This window comes from Epinephelus fuscoguttatus, linkage group LG6 (assembly GCF_011397635.1).
Source record: "Epinephelus fuscoguttatus linkage group LG6, E.fuscoguttatus.final_Chr_v1".
Lineage (NCBI taxonomy): Eukaryota > Metazoa > Chordata > Actinopteri > Perciformes > Serranidae > Epinephelus > Epinephelus fuscoguttatus.
The window spans coordinates 44,583,076-44,603,154 of record NC_064757.1 but is presented as its reverse complement, the minus strand read 5'-3'; the positions used below and the strand labels follow the sequence as shown (position 1 = coordinate 44,603,154).

At 41.2% G+C, this 20,079-nt stretch overlaps 1 protein-coding gene across 1 annotated transcript; it reads left to right on the top strand.

Annotated features, from left to right (window-relative positions):
• The first annotated feature begins 1,928 nt into the window (after positions 1-1,928).
• Positions 1,929-19,258, top strand: LOC125890820 (trichohyalin-like). The gene is made up of 6 exons (XM_049579636.1): positions 1,929-2,016; positions 5,230-5,344; positions 5,453-5,800; positions 6,744-7,022; positions 7,100-7,252; positions 16,741-19,258. The coding sequence occupies exons 2-6, from the start codon at positions 5,239-5,241 to the stop codon at positions 18,720-18,722; spliced, it is 2,868 nt and encodes a 955-aa protein (XP_049435593.1). The 5' UTR covers positions 1,929-2,016; positions 5,230-5,238; the 3' UTR covers positions 18,723-19,258.
• Positions 19,259-20,079: the final 821 nt, after the last annotated feature.

The window sequence follows — 20,079 nt, the reverse complement described above, 5'->3', positions numbered from 1 at the left end:
TAATCAGTGTCACAAAAATGATACATCCTGCTAATGATCTGCCGCTTTCAAAAGGCCCAAAAAGTGTTTCAGACATGTCTTTAAGTGTCTTTAAGTGTATACATCTCATATCCCTGATAAAGACCCTGACATGGGGCTGAAAGCCTCCGAAAACTTCCAGATCATCTCACCATGATCATCTTTAATACCTTCCAGTGTTAATTTCATTCACAAAAACCATGATGAAAATTATCCATCAGTGACCTGTGTTGTTCAGTGATAAGGACCAGACATTGACCAGCTAAAAACAGATTGTGATAATGAATAAAAAAAACATACACATACAACCTGTTTCATTTTCGTTGACAAGATGAAACAGGATGAAAATGTCAGTGGGGGAATATTGGTCATTCAAAATGTGAGGAGAGGAGAACAGAATGGCCAACAACAGTTGTGCTTGCAATTATTATCCGATGCCGTATGAGCGGCATGAGATCAGACCACCGACTGGCTGTACATTCCAGCAAATAGTCAGCACCCGGGTGTTTCGCCAGCCTGCAACCACAATCACTAGAGCTGCATCAGCGCAAGGTTTGAGCTGTGATTTGGCAGTAAAAAATTATTTGTATTGTTGTTTGTAATTTATATTAATAAAGAAATAAAAGACAAAACACAAGGGACTGTTTGAGGGGAGAGGGGGAAGTGCAACACGGGGGAGGCATGTCAGGTTTTTTAAGCACTTGGGAAGCTTTAAGCACTTTTTTATTTTGACTGAGGGGAGGGTTATCCAAATTTAAAGTTGCCCTCCACATTTTGGCAATTTTCCCAACTTTTTGGGGATGAATTTTGGCTGTTTAAAAAAAAAAACATGTGGGTTTGGGAGGATGTTTTCTTACAAATAAAAACAGAAATTATCATTGGATTTTACATTTCCAGCTGACTTTGGACACATCACGTGTGACAGATGCTTCCATCAGAAAATAAAACAGAACTAGATCTGAGCTTTTCTTTAAATCAAAAAAGGTCATTTTTATAGAAAACTTGTCTTCCAAACACACCTCACTTTTGAAAGACATGTTTTCTTATACGTATAAAAAGGTGTTTTTTTTCTTTAAAACTTTGTGGCAAAACTTTGTTTTGTTCTCCTTTTTAAAAAAAATCCAATTTTATTTTTCTATAAACATTCTTAGCTGTTTGTTTTTTCTTTGAAAATTTCCAGCAGTTCTTTCTTTTATTTGAAAATTTTTGTTAAATTTTTCTTTCATTTTTTTTAAATGAAAAAAAACATATCATAACCAGAAAATGTAAAAACAGAAACTATCATTGGATTTTAAATCTCTGACTGACCTTGAATACATAATGTGGGATGAAAGCTTCCTTCAGAAAAAAAAGAATAGCCTAATAAAATAATAATAATAATAATAATAATAATAATAATAATATCTGAGCTTAAAATTGTGAAATTTTGTCTAAATCGCTTTTTTCTATATCTCGTGAAAATTTGGCCAAAAGGAAACTATTTGCACAAACTAACCAGCGTGCACGACAGGAGCAGAAAACTGAGGCTTTTTCAACTCCAACATTTTGTCTTCAGGTGTTACCTTTTAACTGTTCAACAGCACAGGGGAAGTTTTAACAATAAAAAAAACCCTGTTGCTGCATTTTCCCCTGTGTACTCAGGGAGGCTCTAGGAAATATATTTGTACCATCAGAAAGGGTAAAAAAACGTCACCTTCCTCCTCTGGTAAGTTAAGAACAGTCCCTAACATAAAATTAAAACCACTGTACTCTTCATGACAGAAAAAAAGTCTGACGTTATTTTGTTTTCCACCGTAATATCATCCCCAAGGGTTAATGTCCGTGTTACTTATAACTTTTCTTACATTAAACACATATCATGTGCATACCTTGGAGGCAGGAGCTCGTGAAACATGATCCTCCAGGTGACCGGAAGCACCAGCCCTACACCTACCCTTTTTTCTCTGTTGGACTCTGACCGTGGAGCGCCTCCAGGGAACTCTGACAGGGACGCAGCAGGTATGCAGGTGTTTTAATAAATGCTGTATAGTTATGTGTTCATGCGTTTAGCTTGGTCTTTACATCACATATGAATTATAAAATGATCTTGATAGTCAGAGCTCTCCTCTGTGCCGCAGATGTTTCCCCTGACACAATAACAGCATGTAGGAAATAATGTGTTGAATCAGTCTGTGTTTCAAGCCTGAACGTTACAGCCTGCAGCTCCTCTCATAAACAGATACAGATATATATTTTTTAATTTACAGTGTCGCTTCTTTTGTTACAAATGAAAGTGAAACTAAACTCTCAAACCAAATCACAGTGTGACTGTAAGGTGAGGGTGAAACACATAACACAGTTTCTTTTGTATGAGTGTAAAGTGTGTATGAAATAAGGTCACTGGAGTTCACGCTCGGCTTCACGCTCTGTGTGATCACAGTTTAATTCATCCGCCAACATGAAATCCAACGTTTCCCTGTCTCCTGCTCTGCAGCTGCACCTTCATGTTTGTGTCGCACAAGCTTCACTGCCACTGTGAAACATGAAGAGTAGAAATGTCTGCACTATTTGAACTTGTGTGTTTTGTTTAAATTGACTTCACTCCCTCATTTTTCTTGATCTTACACACCTGAGTGCATTTTGTCAGGTGTGCCTCAGTACAGTTTTTGCCACTTTATACTTCTACCCTACATCTCTGAGACAAATAAAGCACTTTCTAGATTCATATTATTATACAAAATAAATCATGACGTAGTATAGTTGGATAAGAGATAAAACTTTAGTGATTTCTTGGTGACATTCACAAACTCTCCAGCAGAATATAACGTCATTAAAAAGAGCTCCACATTTACCAGCTGCAGCATTAAAGTGAAGAACATTAATGCATCAAAAATAATAATATAATAATTCTGAAATGAGGCATTCTGCACGATGAGTACTTTTACATTTTTAAGTATATTCTGATACTAATATTTTCATACTTTTTTCTTCAGTAATATTTTCAATGCAGGACTTATAGTGTGGTATTTATACACTGTGGTGCTGCTACCTTTATGTAACTAAAGATCTGAGTACAACCTCCACCTCTGTTGCCACTGGAAGAAGAGCTGCAGAAATGATTGCTGTATGCTTCCAGTTTTGTTCCTCCACTCCGGCAACAGCTGTGGCCAGAGACGTTATCTTCTTGAGCAGTCCATCGGTCCGTCTGTTCCCTCTCGTTAAGGGAATATTTCAAAAACACCGTCAGCGAATTTCTTAAAATTTGGCACAGACATCTGCTGGGACTTAACGATGAACTGATTCTGCTGAAGTGGTCAAAGGTCAAGGTCGCTGTAACTTTGCATTTGTCCCATTCTTTTCAATATCTCAAGACAACACATCCTCACTGTGACCTCGTCACATGTCCACGTTTGGTCATGGACTTTCCACGTCCACATATGGCGTCCAAGGTACCCTGGGTGTGTTGGTTGTTGACGTCCTGGGACGCCATGTCAACTTCAGCCTGTTACATGCATTGTCTGTTTTCAAAATACACTTCTGTTTTCACAGGAAATGAACAGTTTGCATACAGTCTCTTTCAAAATAAAAGCACTATGTCACTACAACACCGCAACTTGATGGTTTGGTTCCTCCAACAACACACGCAGGTGGTTGGGTTGGGACTCCGAGGTCATCAAAATCCGGTGCTTGGGCAGTGACTTGTGCGTCAGATACCAATGAAATAAGGCGTCCTTTTATTGTCAGCATGATACCTTATAGTTTAATGGCGCCCAGCGGCGGCAAAGGACGGATGTTAAGGCAGCAAAAGTCTGACTGGAGCAGGTGGAAGGGTTGGTGGATGGGTCCAGCAACCATCGACTTTCATCTGAGAGAGCGATGTTCATGTCCCGTAAGATTCCAAAGCCTAACCATGTGTTTTTGTTGTTAGAGGAAAACAAATACAAATTCACGATGTTGTACTGAAATAGTGAGTTTATTTTGAAAGAGACTGTATCAAACTGTACATTTCCTGTGAAAACAGAGGTGTATTTTTAAAGAAGACAATGCATGTAACAGGCTGAAGTTGACACGGCGTCCTGGAGAGTCAACAGCCAACACACCCAGGGTACCTTGGACGTCATATGTGGACGTGGAAAGTCCATGACCGTGACGAGGTCGAAGTGAGAAAGTGTTGGTTTAGGCAACAAAACATGTGGCAAGGGTTAGAAAAAAGAACAACAGGGTTTGACTTTAGAATCTTAAGGGATGTGAACACCACTCTCCTGGGTGAAAGTCAGTGTTTGTTGAGTCCACCACCCCTCCTGCCTGCTCACCTTGGGCTTTTGGCACGTTAAAATTTCATTCTTCTCCCTAACCCTAACCCACATAACTATAATGGCGACCGGTTGCATATTATCAGACGATAAAGGACGTCTTTTTCCTTCTGTGTCTACAAGTTACTGCACAATCACCAGATTTGGACGACTTCGGAGTGAGACCGGGCTGCTCAAGAACGCCTTGCAGGAATTTCTTCAAATGTGGCACAAAGCTCCACTTGGACTCAAGGATGAACTGATTCGATTTTGGTGGTCAACGGTCACTGTGACTTATTCTCATGAGCACAATTTCTCAAGAAGGTCTTGAAGGAATTCCTCCATTTTGTTTGATACCGAATTGGTGACGCTAATCTTTGGTGCCCATCTAGAAACTGTGCTGATAGTACAGATTGTACAAGCTTTGCCAACTGTCATGGCTACACATGAGTCTGACGTGGATGTGAACTGTTACTTGACCGGTTTACAAAGGCATGCTGCAACCACAAGGCAGTAATTCAAGTGAAAATATACACAGTTAACTGAAATTAAACTAAACTAAAACTGTGATTTTTTTTTTAGTGTTTGATGACACTTTACACACTAGATAAATAATCAATTAATCAGGAAAATAACTGGCACATAATAAAGATATAACTAGCTGCAGCCCTGTTTGTATTGCGTATATCTGTGGTAAATTAGACAGGACTCTGGTGCTTGCATGAAAGATTGTGGCTGATCCCTCCCACCCTGGACACAAACTCTTTGAGACTCTCCCCTCTGGCAGGAGGCTGCGGTGCATCAGGACCAAAACCTCACGCCACAAAAATAGTTTCTTTCCATCTGCAGCTGGTCTCATCAACAAGACCAGAGAGCCTCACCTACTCTGCCCCCTCTGAAGTATTTTTCTGTATTCATAATGTTTCATTTCTGTTTTCAGAGCTCCAGGATGCTTCATGTGACGGACAGACAGTCTCTGAACTTCCAGTTTAGTGCCTTCACTGTCCTGCTTTTCCACCCTGTTGTCTTCCTCGCCCTGATACACTCATGTACAGGTCAATCACACTGACACTCTGGTTTATGTTAACATATAAAGTAAGTCATCCAAAGTGTAGAGTGTATCGTGCTGCAGAAATCAGAATCAAAAACCTGTTTGTTTTCAGGTCAGTCTCAGCTGATTGGTCCGTCTCAGCCAATAGTGGCATTAGTCGGTGATGACATCATTTTGCCGTGTCACCTGGACCCTGCCATGAATGTCTTTGACATGTTAGTAGAGTGGGCGAGACCTGACCTGGACCCCAGGTTTGTGGTGGTGTGGCGTGACGGTGTGGAACTGGAGAGTAAGAAACATCCGTCCTACAGAGGAAGAACATCAGTGTTCACTGATGAACTGAAGCACGGAAACGTTTCACTGAAACTGTCCAACGTGAGAAGATCTGATGAGGCAACATACAGATGTTTCATTCCAGAAATAGACAGAGACAGAGCCCTGACTGTTCAGCTGGTTGTTGGTGAGTGGGCACAAACATTTTATTTTACGTTTTACTAAGAGCATCGTCATCCCACTCAGCAGACATGAATTGTATTCACTATGTGTGCACACTGGGTGGCGCTGTATTGATATTTTGAGCATTAGTGTGTAAAGGTAGGAACAACATTGTTGACGTCAGGTGTTTCACACTGGAAGGGCAACAGGTCATTGACTGCTGTGGTGCAGGACAGTGTGCAACGTGCTGAAAGTTGTGTTCAGTTTGACAAAAGACAAAGAAATGGACATTTATTCAACCTGTGTTTGGTGGTATGAAAAAATACGGTCATTGTCCTGCATCTGGAACCCCCAGTTTACTGTCTCAACCCAACACAACCAAAGAAGTTGTGGTATCAAACGTGCAGAGTGCATCAGCAGGTCAGGCCGGGTGGAGCTTCCATGTAGCTGCAAGTGTTAGGCGAAGCTCCAAAATATGAGTCAAAAACATTTTGCCCTTCTGAGGTGAAACACCTGACGGCAACAATGTTGTTCCTACCTTCATGCACTAATGCTCAAAATATCAATGCAGCGCCACCCAGTGTGCACACATACTAAATACAGTTCATGTCTGCTGAGTGGAAAGATGTACTTGGCTCTTACAAGGACGTTAGAGATACAGTAACTTTTATGAAAATAACTCTTTATGTTTGTTGAAACAGTCACTCTATCCCGCCTCCTCCTACTGAACCTAATGGCATTTGCTAGAGTCAGCAAAGTGCGTCAGAAACAACCAATCAGAGCTGGGGAGTCTCTGTCAGTCATGTCAATAACTATTCGTGAACTGAGCTGATCAAATATGATTCAAGATTTTGCTCCTGCATTGTCCCAGTTCAAGTCTGCATGTCAAAGTATCCCCACAGTGTTTTCAGTTTACACCCTCAGTGACACCACCACTTGTAGAAGCTTATAAAGCCTCTCATCTTCAGGTGCCGTCTCCTCACCTGTAATCCAGATGACTAAGACCATGAGTGAAGTGGTTCTACAGTGTGAGTCTGCAGGCTGGTATCCAGAGCCTGAGGTGCTGTGGCTGGACACTGAGGGAAACCTCCTCTCTGCTGGACCTACAGAGACACTCAGAGGTCCTGATGACCTCTACACTGTCAGCAGCAATGTGACTGTGGACAAGAGACACGGCAACAACTTCACCTGTAGAGTCCATCAGAAGAACATCAACCAGACCAGAGAGACACACGTCCTGGTTCCAGGTTAGTACACTTCATATGTGTTAATCATGTGATTCAGACTTCATATGAACATCACCTTCTGTGTTTTATCATTTCAGATCATTTCTTCATGGTCCCCAGTGATCCCAGTACTCCCAGTACTCCTGGTAGTCAACATGTTATTATTGGCTCAGTTATAGGCTGTGCTGCTCTGGTGTTAATTGCTGCTGCTGCTGTCTTTGTCGTGTGGAAACAGAGACGAAAGAAATTCAGTAAGTGATAAAATGATTTCACTTCTCTCTGCATGTTCAGTGTCCTGCTGCAGCCTTTTGATTACAGACTGATATTTGAAGGACAGTATTTATGAACTGATTTTAATTTAACACACGTTAATGAATGTTTTCAGTTGTATCATTTTTGATTTCTTGACAAACATTGCCCGTCTTTCCTGCTTCTCTTTTCACACAGAAAACAAGAGGAGGAGCCATGAAGACGGACCTGAGCAGACGGAGGCAGAAACGATGGTCACATCTAGAAGTGATAACACAGGATTTCAGGTTGTGGTGGAAGGAGAAGAAGAGAGGGTACCTCTTATGGCAGGAAGTGAAGGACAGAATAATGTAGACAATAGAGGAGAGGAGAAGATCTCACAGTCTCACAGTGAACATGAAGACCCACAGGTTGGAGCTGAAAGAGAAACACACCAAAACCAGCTTGTGACAAATCCAGACATGGACAGAACGGAAGGAGAGAGAGAAGTGAAATCAATCGAAAATGAAAAATTACCTTTAATTGCAACAGAAGGAGAAAATCACCAAGAGCAGGACATGACAGGTAGACAAGTATTGCGTGATCGGGGCGAGGGTGGAGTAGAGCAGAAGATGAAACCAGTAAAAGAAGATTCAGGTCTTCCAGTGGCAGAGGAGGCTGAAGGACAAAAAGAACAGCTGCAAAATGTCCACAGTGATCAGGATGTGCAAAAAGAGGAAGAGACACAGCAAGAGCCAATGACTGATGAGGACAAAAAAGAGAAAAGAAATAAGAAACAGAAAGCAAAGGGAAAGAATGAGAAGCAAGTGAAAAAAGGAGGTTCTGGATCGATAGGACAGAAGAAGAACCAGAGAGATCCATCACAGCCAGAGGCAGAGAGAACGACAGTGGAGGACGAGACGAAGCTTCAATCAGAGACGCAGAAAGGAAAAGAGACAGAGAAGGACGAGATAGAGCTCAAACCACAGAAAGGAAATGTCAGCCAACATCTACTACAAGACAGAAAACAGGAGATGAGAGAAGCAGAACATAAAAAAGACAAAGGTCAGGAGGGAAACCAGAGTAACATTCAGAGAACGACAGAAAGGAAAGCAGAGAAACAAGAGGAGAAACTGAAGGAAGAGAAGATGGAGAATGAGAGGAAGCTTCAGTCAGAGAGGACAGAGGTCAAAACACAGGAAGGAGGAGACAACCAGCAAGTTTTAGATGCCAACAGACCAGAACAGACGGCTGAACATGAGAATAAGAAAGACAAAGATCAGAGGGACGTCACTACGACGACAGGAAGTAAAGCAGAGAAACAAGAGGAGCACATGAACAAGAAAGTGGAGGAAACAGAGGGAAAGAGGGATGGAAGAGAGGATAAGCCTCCATCAGTCAGTGGGGAAACAACAGAGACACCAGACCTCAAAGTACATGAAGACACAGCTGGAGGACAAAACCAAGAGAAGGAGCTCCAGGCAGAGAATCAACAGCAAGAAACATCTCTGAGAAAGATGGGCGAAACCAAAGAGCAGCCAAAGCCGTCCACCATGAGGGAATGGATACCGTGGAAAGAGAGACGAAAACAGGGGCTGGGGAGAAAGAAAGGAGCTGACATTACTGAAACTCCAAAGGAGGTCAATGAGGTCAGACAGGAAGGACAGCAGCAGGCAGTGCAACAACAACTGGACGTAAAGGAAGACGTCACAGAGCAGATACAGGACTTCTTTAAGAGTCTCTCAGAGAGAGGAGCTGAGTGTCAGGACGCACAGCCGATGGAGATTGATGTAAGACCTATAAAGAAAGCAAAAAGAAGAGGAAAACAACAACATATACAAGTGAAAGAGTTTCATGTAGATCATCAACAGATAGCTGGTAAGAAGAGGCTTCAGGAAGAAGACAGAGATGCTCAGGTGGAGTCTGAAGAAGACAGAGAGCCGACACAGAAGACTTTCAAACAGCTGAAAGAGTGTCCAATAACAGATGAACCTGAAGACATGGATCATAGTGGACAACAGGGTCATGCAGCTTTGTGTCAGGGAGACCAACAGGAGGAGCTGATGGATAGCTCATGAAACAGCTGACATTAGGACACTGGAAGAAGAAGAAGAAGAAGAAGGAGGAGGAGGAGGAGGAGGAGGAGGAGGAGCAAGCAGCTCACAACATCTACACTGCGCAGCTAATTTATATTTGTTCATTCAGGTCTTTTGAATCAAATGTTCAAGATTTTAACCATAAAAATATCACTCATTTATTGTAAGATTGTTTTTGACAGGACCAAAATATAAAGACCAACAAGCCAGGGGTGCACTGATCTGATTTGGCCCACAGCCGCTGGTCTTTTCCCCAAATACAGTCTGTTTTAATAATTGTTTTAATCATTTTTTATACCATAAATAGATTTTAAGTGTGTGCTCGTAAATCAAACACTGCTGGAGAAATGACAGTTTGGAGAGGGTGCCCAACGTTAAATTCCTTGGCCTCCACGTCAGCGAGGACCTCAAGTGGTCTGTAAACTCTGCTGCTCTGGTCAAGAAGACCCAACAGTCACTTTGCTTAATCAGAACCCTGAAGAAGGCCCACTGCTCTGCCAGACTGCTGAAGTCTTTCTACCAGTGCACAGTAGAGAGCTTACTGACACACTGCATCACAATCTGGTACGGAAACTGACAGAGCGGCACTGCAGGGGATCATAAAAACTGCACAAAAGATCATTGGTCTCCCGCTGCACCACTGGAGGATGCTACAGAGCCATAAAGACTCGTACTTCCTGATTCAGAAACAGCTTCTATCCAAATCTACGAACTGAACTCACAGCCATTTCAACAATGACATATTTCAATAACTCTGACATCTCTCCACTCTGTGCATGTATAGGTCCTGTTTGTGCATGTGTGTGTCTTTCGGACCTGTGTGTAATTGATAAGCAAGAGTGAAAACATTGAATTTCCCCTCAGGGGGATTAATAAAGTAAATAACGTAAAGTAACAAGCATACTGCACTTTGCTTTGTTCTATGTATTTAAATTTTATACTTTTTACTCTGTATGTGTGTGTGTGTGTGCGCGCGTGCGTGTGTGTGGAAGAATACAGTTCTCCTTAAGGAGAGACAACAAATTTCGTTGCTACATGTAGTGATCTAAAAAACTACATAATATACATAGATCAAATAACTTATGAAGTGTAGAGTAATATTTATTTTATGTTTCCGCATTTAAATATCTTTTAGATCATTATTGCAGGAATATTCATCCTTTAACATCAGATAAAATATAAAAACAACTTTCTGCAACACACATACTTTTGTTTTCACTACTTGAAGTACGTTTTGCTGATAATATTTACATAATTTTACTTTGCAGAGCTTTCACTTGCAGTGGAGTATTTTCACTGTGTAGCATTAGTATTTTTACTGAAGTAAAGGCAAGGCAATTTTGTTTATATAGCACCATTCATACACAAGGCAATTCAATGTGCTTTACAAGAGAAATACATTAAAATAAAACATTAAAGGAACAATAGATCATTAAAAACAAAAGCTAAAAGCAAGACAATAAATAGTTAAAAACAGTGCAGAAAATGCATTTAAAAAGCAAACATAAAACAAAAGCAACAGCAGTCAAATATAAAAACAATAGCTACAGATTATCCTAACAATAAGTTACATATCTAGTTCACTGGTAAGCTGCAGTAAATAGTAATGTTTTAAGCCCTGATTTAAATGAGCTGACAGTTTCAGCCGACCTCAGATATTCTGGAAGTTTGTTCCACAGGCGGGGAGCATAGAAACTAAAGGCTGCTTCACCTTGTTTGGTTTTGATCCTGGGAACACTGAGTAAACCTGTTCCAGATGATCTGAGGGGTCTGGATGCTTCATAACGTACAAGTATATCAGAGATGTATTTAGGCCCGAGACCATTTAGTGCTTTATAGACAAGTAACAAGATTTTAAAGTCTATCCTTTGACACACAGGAAGCCAGTGCAGTGACTTAAGCTCTGGTGTAATGTGCTCCACTCTCTTGGTGTTGGTGAGGAAAGGAACATTTCTGCTGTTTCACTCACAGTGTAGATTCATGAAAAGTTGAACTCTGCCCCCTGCTGTGCATAAACTGTCATGTCACCAATGCGTCCTTTTCAAGGACAAGATGGAGAAGAAGAAACTAGAAATAAGATCAGGGACTGTTTGTTACTTGTGAGGGAGGAGGAGGTGGTGCAAAAAGGGGAGGTATGTCAGTTTTTTCAAGCGCTGAGGAGGGATTTATGTTTTGGTTCAGGGGAGGAGCATCCAAATTTAAATGACTGTAGTTTGTATATGTTACTGCATATTCTGAAACTATACACGCCGTCCCATTTTGGGGGATTTTTCCCAGTGTTGGTGATAATTTTGGGGATAAATGTTGGCATTTTGTAAAGAGAACATGCAGCATGTTTTATTTACAAAATGCCAACATTACACCATTTATCATAGCCAGAAACTGTAAACACAGAAATGATCATCAGATTTAGAATATCTGAACAATATCTGAAAAAACCTTTTGCATGAACGAAAAGAGTGATTATTATTATTATTATTATTTTTACTTTTAGGCAAATTTTGTTCTCCTTTTAAAGATTTTTTTTAATTTCTCTTAAAAGATTCTTAGCCTTTTTTTTTGCTTTAATAAGTTTCCAGGATATCATTATTATATTATTATTGTTATTGTTAAAAATTTTGACGACTTATTTTCTTTGTTTATTTTCAAATTCCAGAATAAAATCATTTTTCATAGTCAGAAACTTAAAAAAAAAAAAAAAAAAACAGAGCCAGATCTGAGCTTAAAATAGTGATATTTCATCAAAATCACTTCGCTCTACGTCTCACTTAACATTTGGCCAAAAATGAACCATTTGTTCAAACTAACCAGCACAAATGACAAGAGTGGAAAAACTAAGGCTTTTTTCAGCTCCAGGACTTTGTCTTCAGTTTTTACCTTTTACATTTAAAAATCTAAGGGCAGGTTTAAATATCTAATAACTTATTTATGGTGAAGGGGGGTCGTGCTTTTTCCCCAGGGCTCAAGGAAATATATTTGTACCATCAGGAAGGGTCAACAAACTAAGTCACACCTCAGCCACCCTCCTCCTCTGATAAGTTAAGAACAGTCCCTAAAGTCAAATAAAGATTACTGGACTTTTCACGACACACAGAAGCCTCAAATGCGATTATTTTTATTTTTACGCTATGATGTGACGAACTTTTTTTAAACTATGTATAATTTTCTTACATTAAACACATATCATGTGCATACCTTGGAAGCAGGAGCTCGTGAAACATGATCCTCCAGGTGACCGGAAGCACCAGCCCTACACCTGCCCTTTTTTCTCTGTTGGACTCTGACCGTGGAGCGCCTCCAGGGAACTCTGGCAGGGACGCAGCAGGTATGCAGGTGTTTTAATAAATGCTGTATAGTTATGTGTTCATGCGTTTAGCTTGGTCTTTACATCACATATGAATTATAAAATGATTTTAATAAGAGGTGACCCGCCGTGTGTTCTCCTCTGCGCCACAGATGTGTGTCCCCTGGGGAGCGTCGTAGGAACATGCAACAGCATGTAGGAAATAATGTGTTGAATCAGTCTGTGTTTCAAGCCTGAACGTTACAGCCTGCAGCTCCTCTCATAAACAGATACAGATATATATTGTTTCATTTACAGTGTCGCTTCTTTTGTTACAAATGAAAGTGAAACTAAACTCAAATCACAGTGTGACTGTAAGGTGAGGGTGAAACACATAACACAGTTTCTTTTGTATGAGTGTAAAGTGTGTATGAAATAAGGTCACTGGAGTTCACGCTCGGCTTCACGCTCTCAGTGTGATCACAGTTTAATTCATCCGCGAACATGAACATGAAGTTTAGCTTGGTGGCCAGCAGAGGGCGCCACTGAGCCGCTCTGCTGTCACACTGAGGGTGCGCAGAGACACAAGTCGTGTCATTTTCTGTATCAGATTTCTGAAACATGTCATCAGATCAAAATCATGTTTATAAGCAAAATAAATGAATAAAGCTGTTCATGAGAACATCAGAGTGAAGTGCATGAAGTGTTTTTCTGTTTAACTGTTTCGTTTCTGTTTTCAGAGCTCCAGGATGCTTCATGTGACGGACAGACAGTCTCTGAACTTCCAGTTTGGTGCCTTCACTGTCCTGCTTTTCCACCCTGTTGTCTTCCTCGCCCTGATACACTCATGTACAGGTCAATCACACTGACACTCTGGTTTATGTTAAAGGGAAATTTCGGTTTATTTCAACCTGTCTCCTATCATCCTAAATTTGTTTCAAGTGACTAGTGACATAAAAATAATAGTTAGCATGTTAGCCGTTAGCCTAGATACAGCCGGGGCGCATAGTAGCGTCAGACCTGTTAAAACGTAAGTGAAAGGGCAACCTTCAAGTGCAAAGTTAGTCCACTAAACAAGCTTTTTTTCCACAAAGACCGCCTCATATCGTTAGGATAAATGTCAGAGAACATATAGAAAACCACATGTAAACATGTTGTCTTACCTTACCGGTGTGCTGCCATGTTTGTTTACTATCTAGCTCTGCTTTCCAAAGCACGGCCGAAATATATCTGGCGAGCTCTAGATAAAGCCCAGCTGGATACTACTCCAGGTGGAGGTGTCTCGTCCTCGGTCACATCCAGACCTTGAAAATAAGGCTGCAACCGGTCCCATTCCTTGCAACAGAGGCATTCCTCTTCTGTGGGCACTGGGGCACAGCATTCACAGGTACACCACCAATCTCCAGAGCTACGCAGCCTTGCAGCAGCCATTCCCGTTCACTTACGTTTTAACAGGTCTGACGCTACTATGCGCCCCGGCTGTATCTAGGCTAACGGCTAACATGCTAACGATTGTTTTTATGTCACTAGTCACTTGAAACAAATTTAGGACGATAGGAGACAGGTTGAAATAAACCGAAATTTCCCTTTAACATGTAAAGTTAGTGCATAGATGCAGTAGCTAAGTCATCCAAAGTGTAGAGTGTAACGTGCTGTGGAAATTACAAACGAAACCTGTTTGTTTTCAGGTCAGTCTCAGCTGATTGGTCCGTCTCAGCCAATAGTGGCATTAGTCGGTGATGACATCATTTTGCCGTGTCACCTGGACCCTGCCATGAATGTCTTTGACATGTTAGTAGAGTGGGCGAGACCTGACCTGGACCCCAGGTTTGTGGTGGTGTGGCGTGACGGTGTGGAACTGGAGAGTAAGAAACATCCGTCCTACAGAGGAAGAACATCAGTGTTCACTGATGAACTGAAGCACGGAAACGTTTCACTGAAACTGTCCAACGTGAGAAGATCTGATGAGGCAACATACAGATGTTTCATTCCAGAAATAGGCAGAGCCCTGACTGTTCAGCTGGTTGTTGGTGAGTGATCACACTGTGTGTTTCTTTGCGTTAGTAATGGTTGAAAATAACTTTTTGTCATATTTGTTGAAACTCACTTGCTGCTAGGACATGGTCACTACGTTTCCGTGACATTAGAGAAACACATTTATCCTGTTCGTCCAACTAAAAGTGGACTTTTGTAACTGTAATTGTAATAAATCGAATGTGTCACAGTGGGACTAACACACCCAGATCACATGACTCCTGCATGTATACAGTCAATCAGACCCAAACTGGCCGAGGCGCTCTGAGCATGCTCCACAGTTTCCGCCCCGGGCTTTGACCCGGAAGTCCAATAGCATTAAATGTGTAAGAGAAGAAGAAGCCGGTAACAACATGGAGAAATCTACATCCAGAGCTGTGACTTTTTGGACGGACCAAATGTACAGAGCTGTAAAGCTGTCCACCATGGTAGCAGTTAGCTGCTAGCTAACCGTAGCTAACTTGTTTGTCCATTGTTTGGTCTGTGACGTAATAGGTCAACAGGAAAAAGGTCCAATACTAACAAGCTGAAAGGGGGCATATCTCCACCTATCGTAGAGGAGTCGCACATACTTGGCTCAATAAATGGATTCCCCCCCCCCCTCTGCAAGGAGTACCTAATGCAGCTGTCAGTCATGTCAATCACTGCTTGTATGCAGTCAAACTGTCCAATTAGGCAGCGCTGGTCAAATATGAATCAATATTCTGTTACTGCATTGCCCCTGCTCCTCCAGTCCACATGTTGAAGTATCCTTGGGAAAGATACCGAACCCCAAAGTGCTCCTGATGACTGTGTGAATGTCTAAAAACAAAACAAAAAACTGAGTAGCAGGTGGCACCTTGTACGGCAGCCTCAGCCAGCAGTGTGTGAATGTGACATTTAGTATGAAAAAGTGCTTTGAGTGGTCACAAGACTAGATAGACTTTATACAAGTGCAAGTCAATCTATCATTTACCATGATGCTAACAGTTAGCCTGTCAATCTGGTCTCACTCGGAAGTTGTCCAAATTCGGCGCTTGCTCAGTGACTTCTAGCATCAGACAGCAATGAAAAAAGCTGTCCTTTGACATCAGCATGATACACAGCTGGTCGTGTTATTGTTAAACAGTGCCCGGCGGCGTCAGGGGGAAAGGCAGTAGGACAACAACGAAAGTTAAGGGGGCACAAATCTGACTAGGATGGGTGGCGGATGGGTCCAGAAACCAATGACCGTCACCTGGGAGGCCGGTGTTTGCTTTCCATAAGACTGTAAAGCCAAACAGTCTAATGTAGATTAATTTCAGAAACTGCGCTTTACTTTACTACAACCCACAGAGTGTTTGTCTGACTCAGTGTTTTCAGTTTACACCCTCAGTGACACCACCACTTGTAGAAGCTTATAAAGCCTCTCATCTTCAGGTGCCGTCTCCTCACCTGTAATCCAGATGACTAAGACCATGAGTGAAGTGGTTCTACAGTGTGAGTCTGCAGGCTGGTATCCAGAGCCTGAGGTGCTGTGGCTGGACACTGAGGGAAACCTCCTCTCTGCTGGACCTACAGAGACACTCAGAGGTCCTGATGACCTCTACACTGTCAGCAGCAATGTGACTGTGGACAAGAGACACGGCAACAACTTCACCTGTAGAGTCCATCAGAAGAACATCAACCAGACCAGAGAGACACACGTCCTGGTTCCAGGTTAGTACACTTCATATGTGTTAATCATGTGATTCAGACTTCATATGAACATCACCTTCTGTGTTTTATCCTTTCAGATCATTTCTTCATGGTCCCCAGTGATCCCAGTACTCCCAGTACTCCTGGTAGTCAACATGTTATTATTGGCTCAGTTATAGGCTGTGCTGCTCTGGTGTTAATTGCTGCTGCTGTCTTTGTCGTGGAAACAGAGACGAAAGAAATTCAGTAAGTGATAAAATGATTTCACTTCTCTCTGCATGTTCAGTGTCCTGCTGCAGCCTTTTGATTACAGACTGATATTTGAAGGACAGTATTTATGAACTGATTTTAATTTAACACACGTTAATTAATGTTTTCAGTTGTATCATTTTTGATTTCTTGACAAACATTGCCCGTCTTTCCTGCTTCTCTTTTCACACAGAAAACAATAGGAGGAGCCATGAAGACGGACCTGAGCAGACGGAGGCAGAAACGATGGTCACATGTAGAAGTGATAACACAGGATTTCAGGTTGTGGTGGAAGGAGAAGAAGAGAGGGTACCTCTTATGGCAGGAAGTGAAGGACAGAATAATGTAGACAATAGAGGAGAGGAGAAGATCTCACAGTCTCACAGTGAACATGAAGACCCACAGGTTGGAGCTGAAAGAGAAACACACCAGAACCAGCTTGTCACAAATCCAGACATGGACAGAACGGAAGGAGAGAGAGAAGTGAAATCAATCGAAAATGAAAAATTACCTTTAATTGCAACAGAAGGAGAAAATCATCAAGAGCAGGACATGACAGGTAGACAAGTATTGCGTGATCGGGGCGAGGGTGGAGTAGAGCAGAAGATGAAACCAGTAAAAAAAGATTCAGGACTTCCAGTGGCAGAGGAGGCTGAAGGACAAAAAGAACAGCTGCAAAATGTCCACAGTGATCAGGATGTGCAAAAAGAGGAAGAGACACAGCAAGAGCCAATGACTGATGAGGACAAAAAAGAGAAAAGAAATAAGAAAAAGAAAGCAAAGGGAAAGAATGAGAAGCAAGTGAAAAAGGGACGTTCTACATCTATAGGACGGAAGAAGAACCAGAGAGATCCATCACAGCCAGAGGCAGAGAGAACGACAGTGGAGGACGAGACGAAGCTTCAATCAGAGACGCAGAAAAGAAAAGAGACAGAGAAAGACAACATAGAGCTCAAACCACAGAAAGGAAATGTCAGCCAACATCTACTACAAGACAGAAAACAGGAGATGAGAGAAGCAGAACATAAGAAAGACAAAGATCAGGAGGGAAACCAGAGTAACATTCAGAGAACGACAGAAAGGAGAGCAGAGAAACAAGAGAAGAAACTGAAGGAAGAGAAGATGGAGAATGAGAGGAAGCTTCAGTCAGAGAGGACAGAGGTCAAAACACAGGAAGGAGGAGACAACCAGCAAGTTTTAGATGCCAACAGACCAGAACAGACGGCTGAACATGAGAATAAGAAAGACAAAGATCAGAGGGACGTAACTACGACGACAGGAAGTAAAGCAGAGAAACAAGAGGAGCACATGAACAAGAAAGTGGAGGAAACAGAGGGAAAGAGGGATGGAAGAGAGGATAAGCCTCCATCAGTCAGTGGGGAAACAACAGAGACACCAGACCTCAAAGTACATGAAGACACAGCTGGAGGACAAAAGCAAGAGAAGGAGCTCCAGGCAGAGAAACAACAGCAAGAAACATCTCTGAGAAAGATGGGCGAAACCAAAGAGCAGCCAAAGCAGTCCACCAAGAGGGAATGGATACTGTGGAAAGAACGACGAAAACAGGGGCTGGGGAGAAAGAAAGGAGCTGACATTACTGAAACTCCAAAGGAGGTCAATGAGGTCAGACAGGAAGGACAGCAGCAGGCAGTGCAACAACAACTGGACGTAAAGGAAGACGTCACAGAGCAGATACAGGACTTCTTTAAGAGTCTCTCAGAGAGAGGAGCTGAGTGTCAGGACGCACAGCTGTTGGAGATTGATGTAAGACCTATAGAGAAAGCAAAAAGAAGAGGAAAACAACAACGTAAACAAGTGAAAGAGTTTCATGTAGATCATCAACAGAGAGTCTGTAAGAAGAGGCTTCAGGAAGAAGACAGAGAGCAGACACAGAAGAGTTCAAAAAAGGTAAAAGAGTGTCCAGAGGAACAAAATGATGGTCAGATGGAGTCTGAAGACGACAGTGAAAAGGAGCAAGAATTAACAGATGAACCTGAAAAAATGGATCAAAGTTGGCAACAGGATCATGCAGCTTTGTGTCAGGGAGACCAACAGGAGGAGCTGTGCTGGAGCCAGCTGTCATTAGGATACAAGAAGAAGAAGAAGAAGAAGAAGAAGAAGAGGAAGAAGGAGGAGGAGCAATCAGCTTACAACATCTATACTGTGACTGAATGACTGAACACTGTGCAGCTAATTTATCTCTGTTCATTCAGGTCTTTTGAGGCAAATGTTCAGGATTGTAACCATATGAAACATTATATTTCTCAGAACAAAAATATGAAGACCAACAAATGAACTCCTCTAAACTCTATAAACACCCACTTGGATCAGCAGGAAGAGTTGTCAACACAAAGCTGGAAACAAACTGTTTCTCTGCCTTTTTAGACACACATGGTTCTCACAGGACAGCCACACTACAAACATATGATCCTATAAAGTATGATGCATTGCCTTAAACATCTACAGCAGTAAAATAGCACCCACTCATTAATGCAGCAGGAATATTCATCCAGAAACATAAGACAGAAAACAACTTACTGCAACACTTTAATATTTATGTAATTTTACACGTTATGTTTTGAATGTGAAACTTTTATTTGTAGTGGATTATTTTTACTGTGTAGTGTTTCGACCAAAGTAAAAGATCTGAATATTCTCCCTTTACATTTCTGCTGTTTCACTCACACTGTGGAGATTCATGAAACGCTAATCTCTGCCCCCTGCTGTGCATGAACTGTCATGTCACCAATGCTTCCTTTTCACGGGAAAAAAATTAGAAGGTTTCATTGAAAACACAAGACAGAGAATAGTATGTATTTATTTACTGCAGGTTTTGAAAGGATACATGTCTTCTAAAGTTTGGCAATTTTTCCAAATTTTGTCAGTAATTTTAGTGATAAATTTTGCCATTTTTAAATAGAACATGTGGGTTTGAAAGACATGTTTTATTCATAAATCGCCAAAATTACACTGTTTATCATAGCCAGAACTGTAAACACAGAAATTGTGTGACAAATGCCTCCGTCAGAAAAAACATAACCAGATCTGAGTTTGAAATTAGATTTCATCAAAACCATTGAATTCTACATTTTAAATTATGCCAAAAATAAACCGTTTGCACATTTTTAATACTTTTTTCCTTAAAAAACAAGTGTTGGCAATTTTTTAAAACCCACCTCTGGTTTGGAAGGCATGTTTTGTTTTCTTCTTTTTTTAAATGTAGACAATTTTCTTCTTCTTTAAAACTTTTTGGCAATTTTTGTTCTTTAAGCAAATGCAATTTTATTTTTCTTTAAACATTCTTAGACATTTTTTTTCTTTAAAATTTTTTGATTGTTTTTTTCTTACATTTTTTTTCATTATTTTCAAAAATTGCCAAAATTAAACCATTTATCATAGGAAAAGCTGTAAAAATAGAAATGATCATTGGATTTCAAATATCAGACTGACCTTGGATACATCGTGTGTGACAAACGCTTCCATCAGGGAAAAAACAGAAAACAAATCTGAGCTTAAAATAGTAAACTAACAG

Excerpts from the sequence above, each read along its gene's own strand:
- LOC125890820 (XM_049579636.1), top strand. The coding sequence starts at position 5,239 with ATGCTTCATGTGACGGACAGACAGTCTCTGAACTTCCAGTTTAGTGCC. Across the intron at positions 5,345-5,452 it reads CCTGATACACTCATGTACAG|GTCAGTCTCAGCTGATTGGT; the intron begins GTCAATCACACT and ends GTTTGTTTTCAG. Across the intron at positions 5,801-6,743 it reads GACTGTTCAGCTGGTTGTTG|GTGCCGTCTCCTCACCTGTA; the intron begins GTGAGTGGGCAC and ends TCTCATCTTCAG.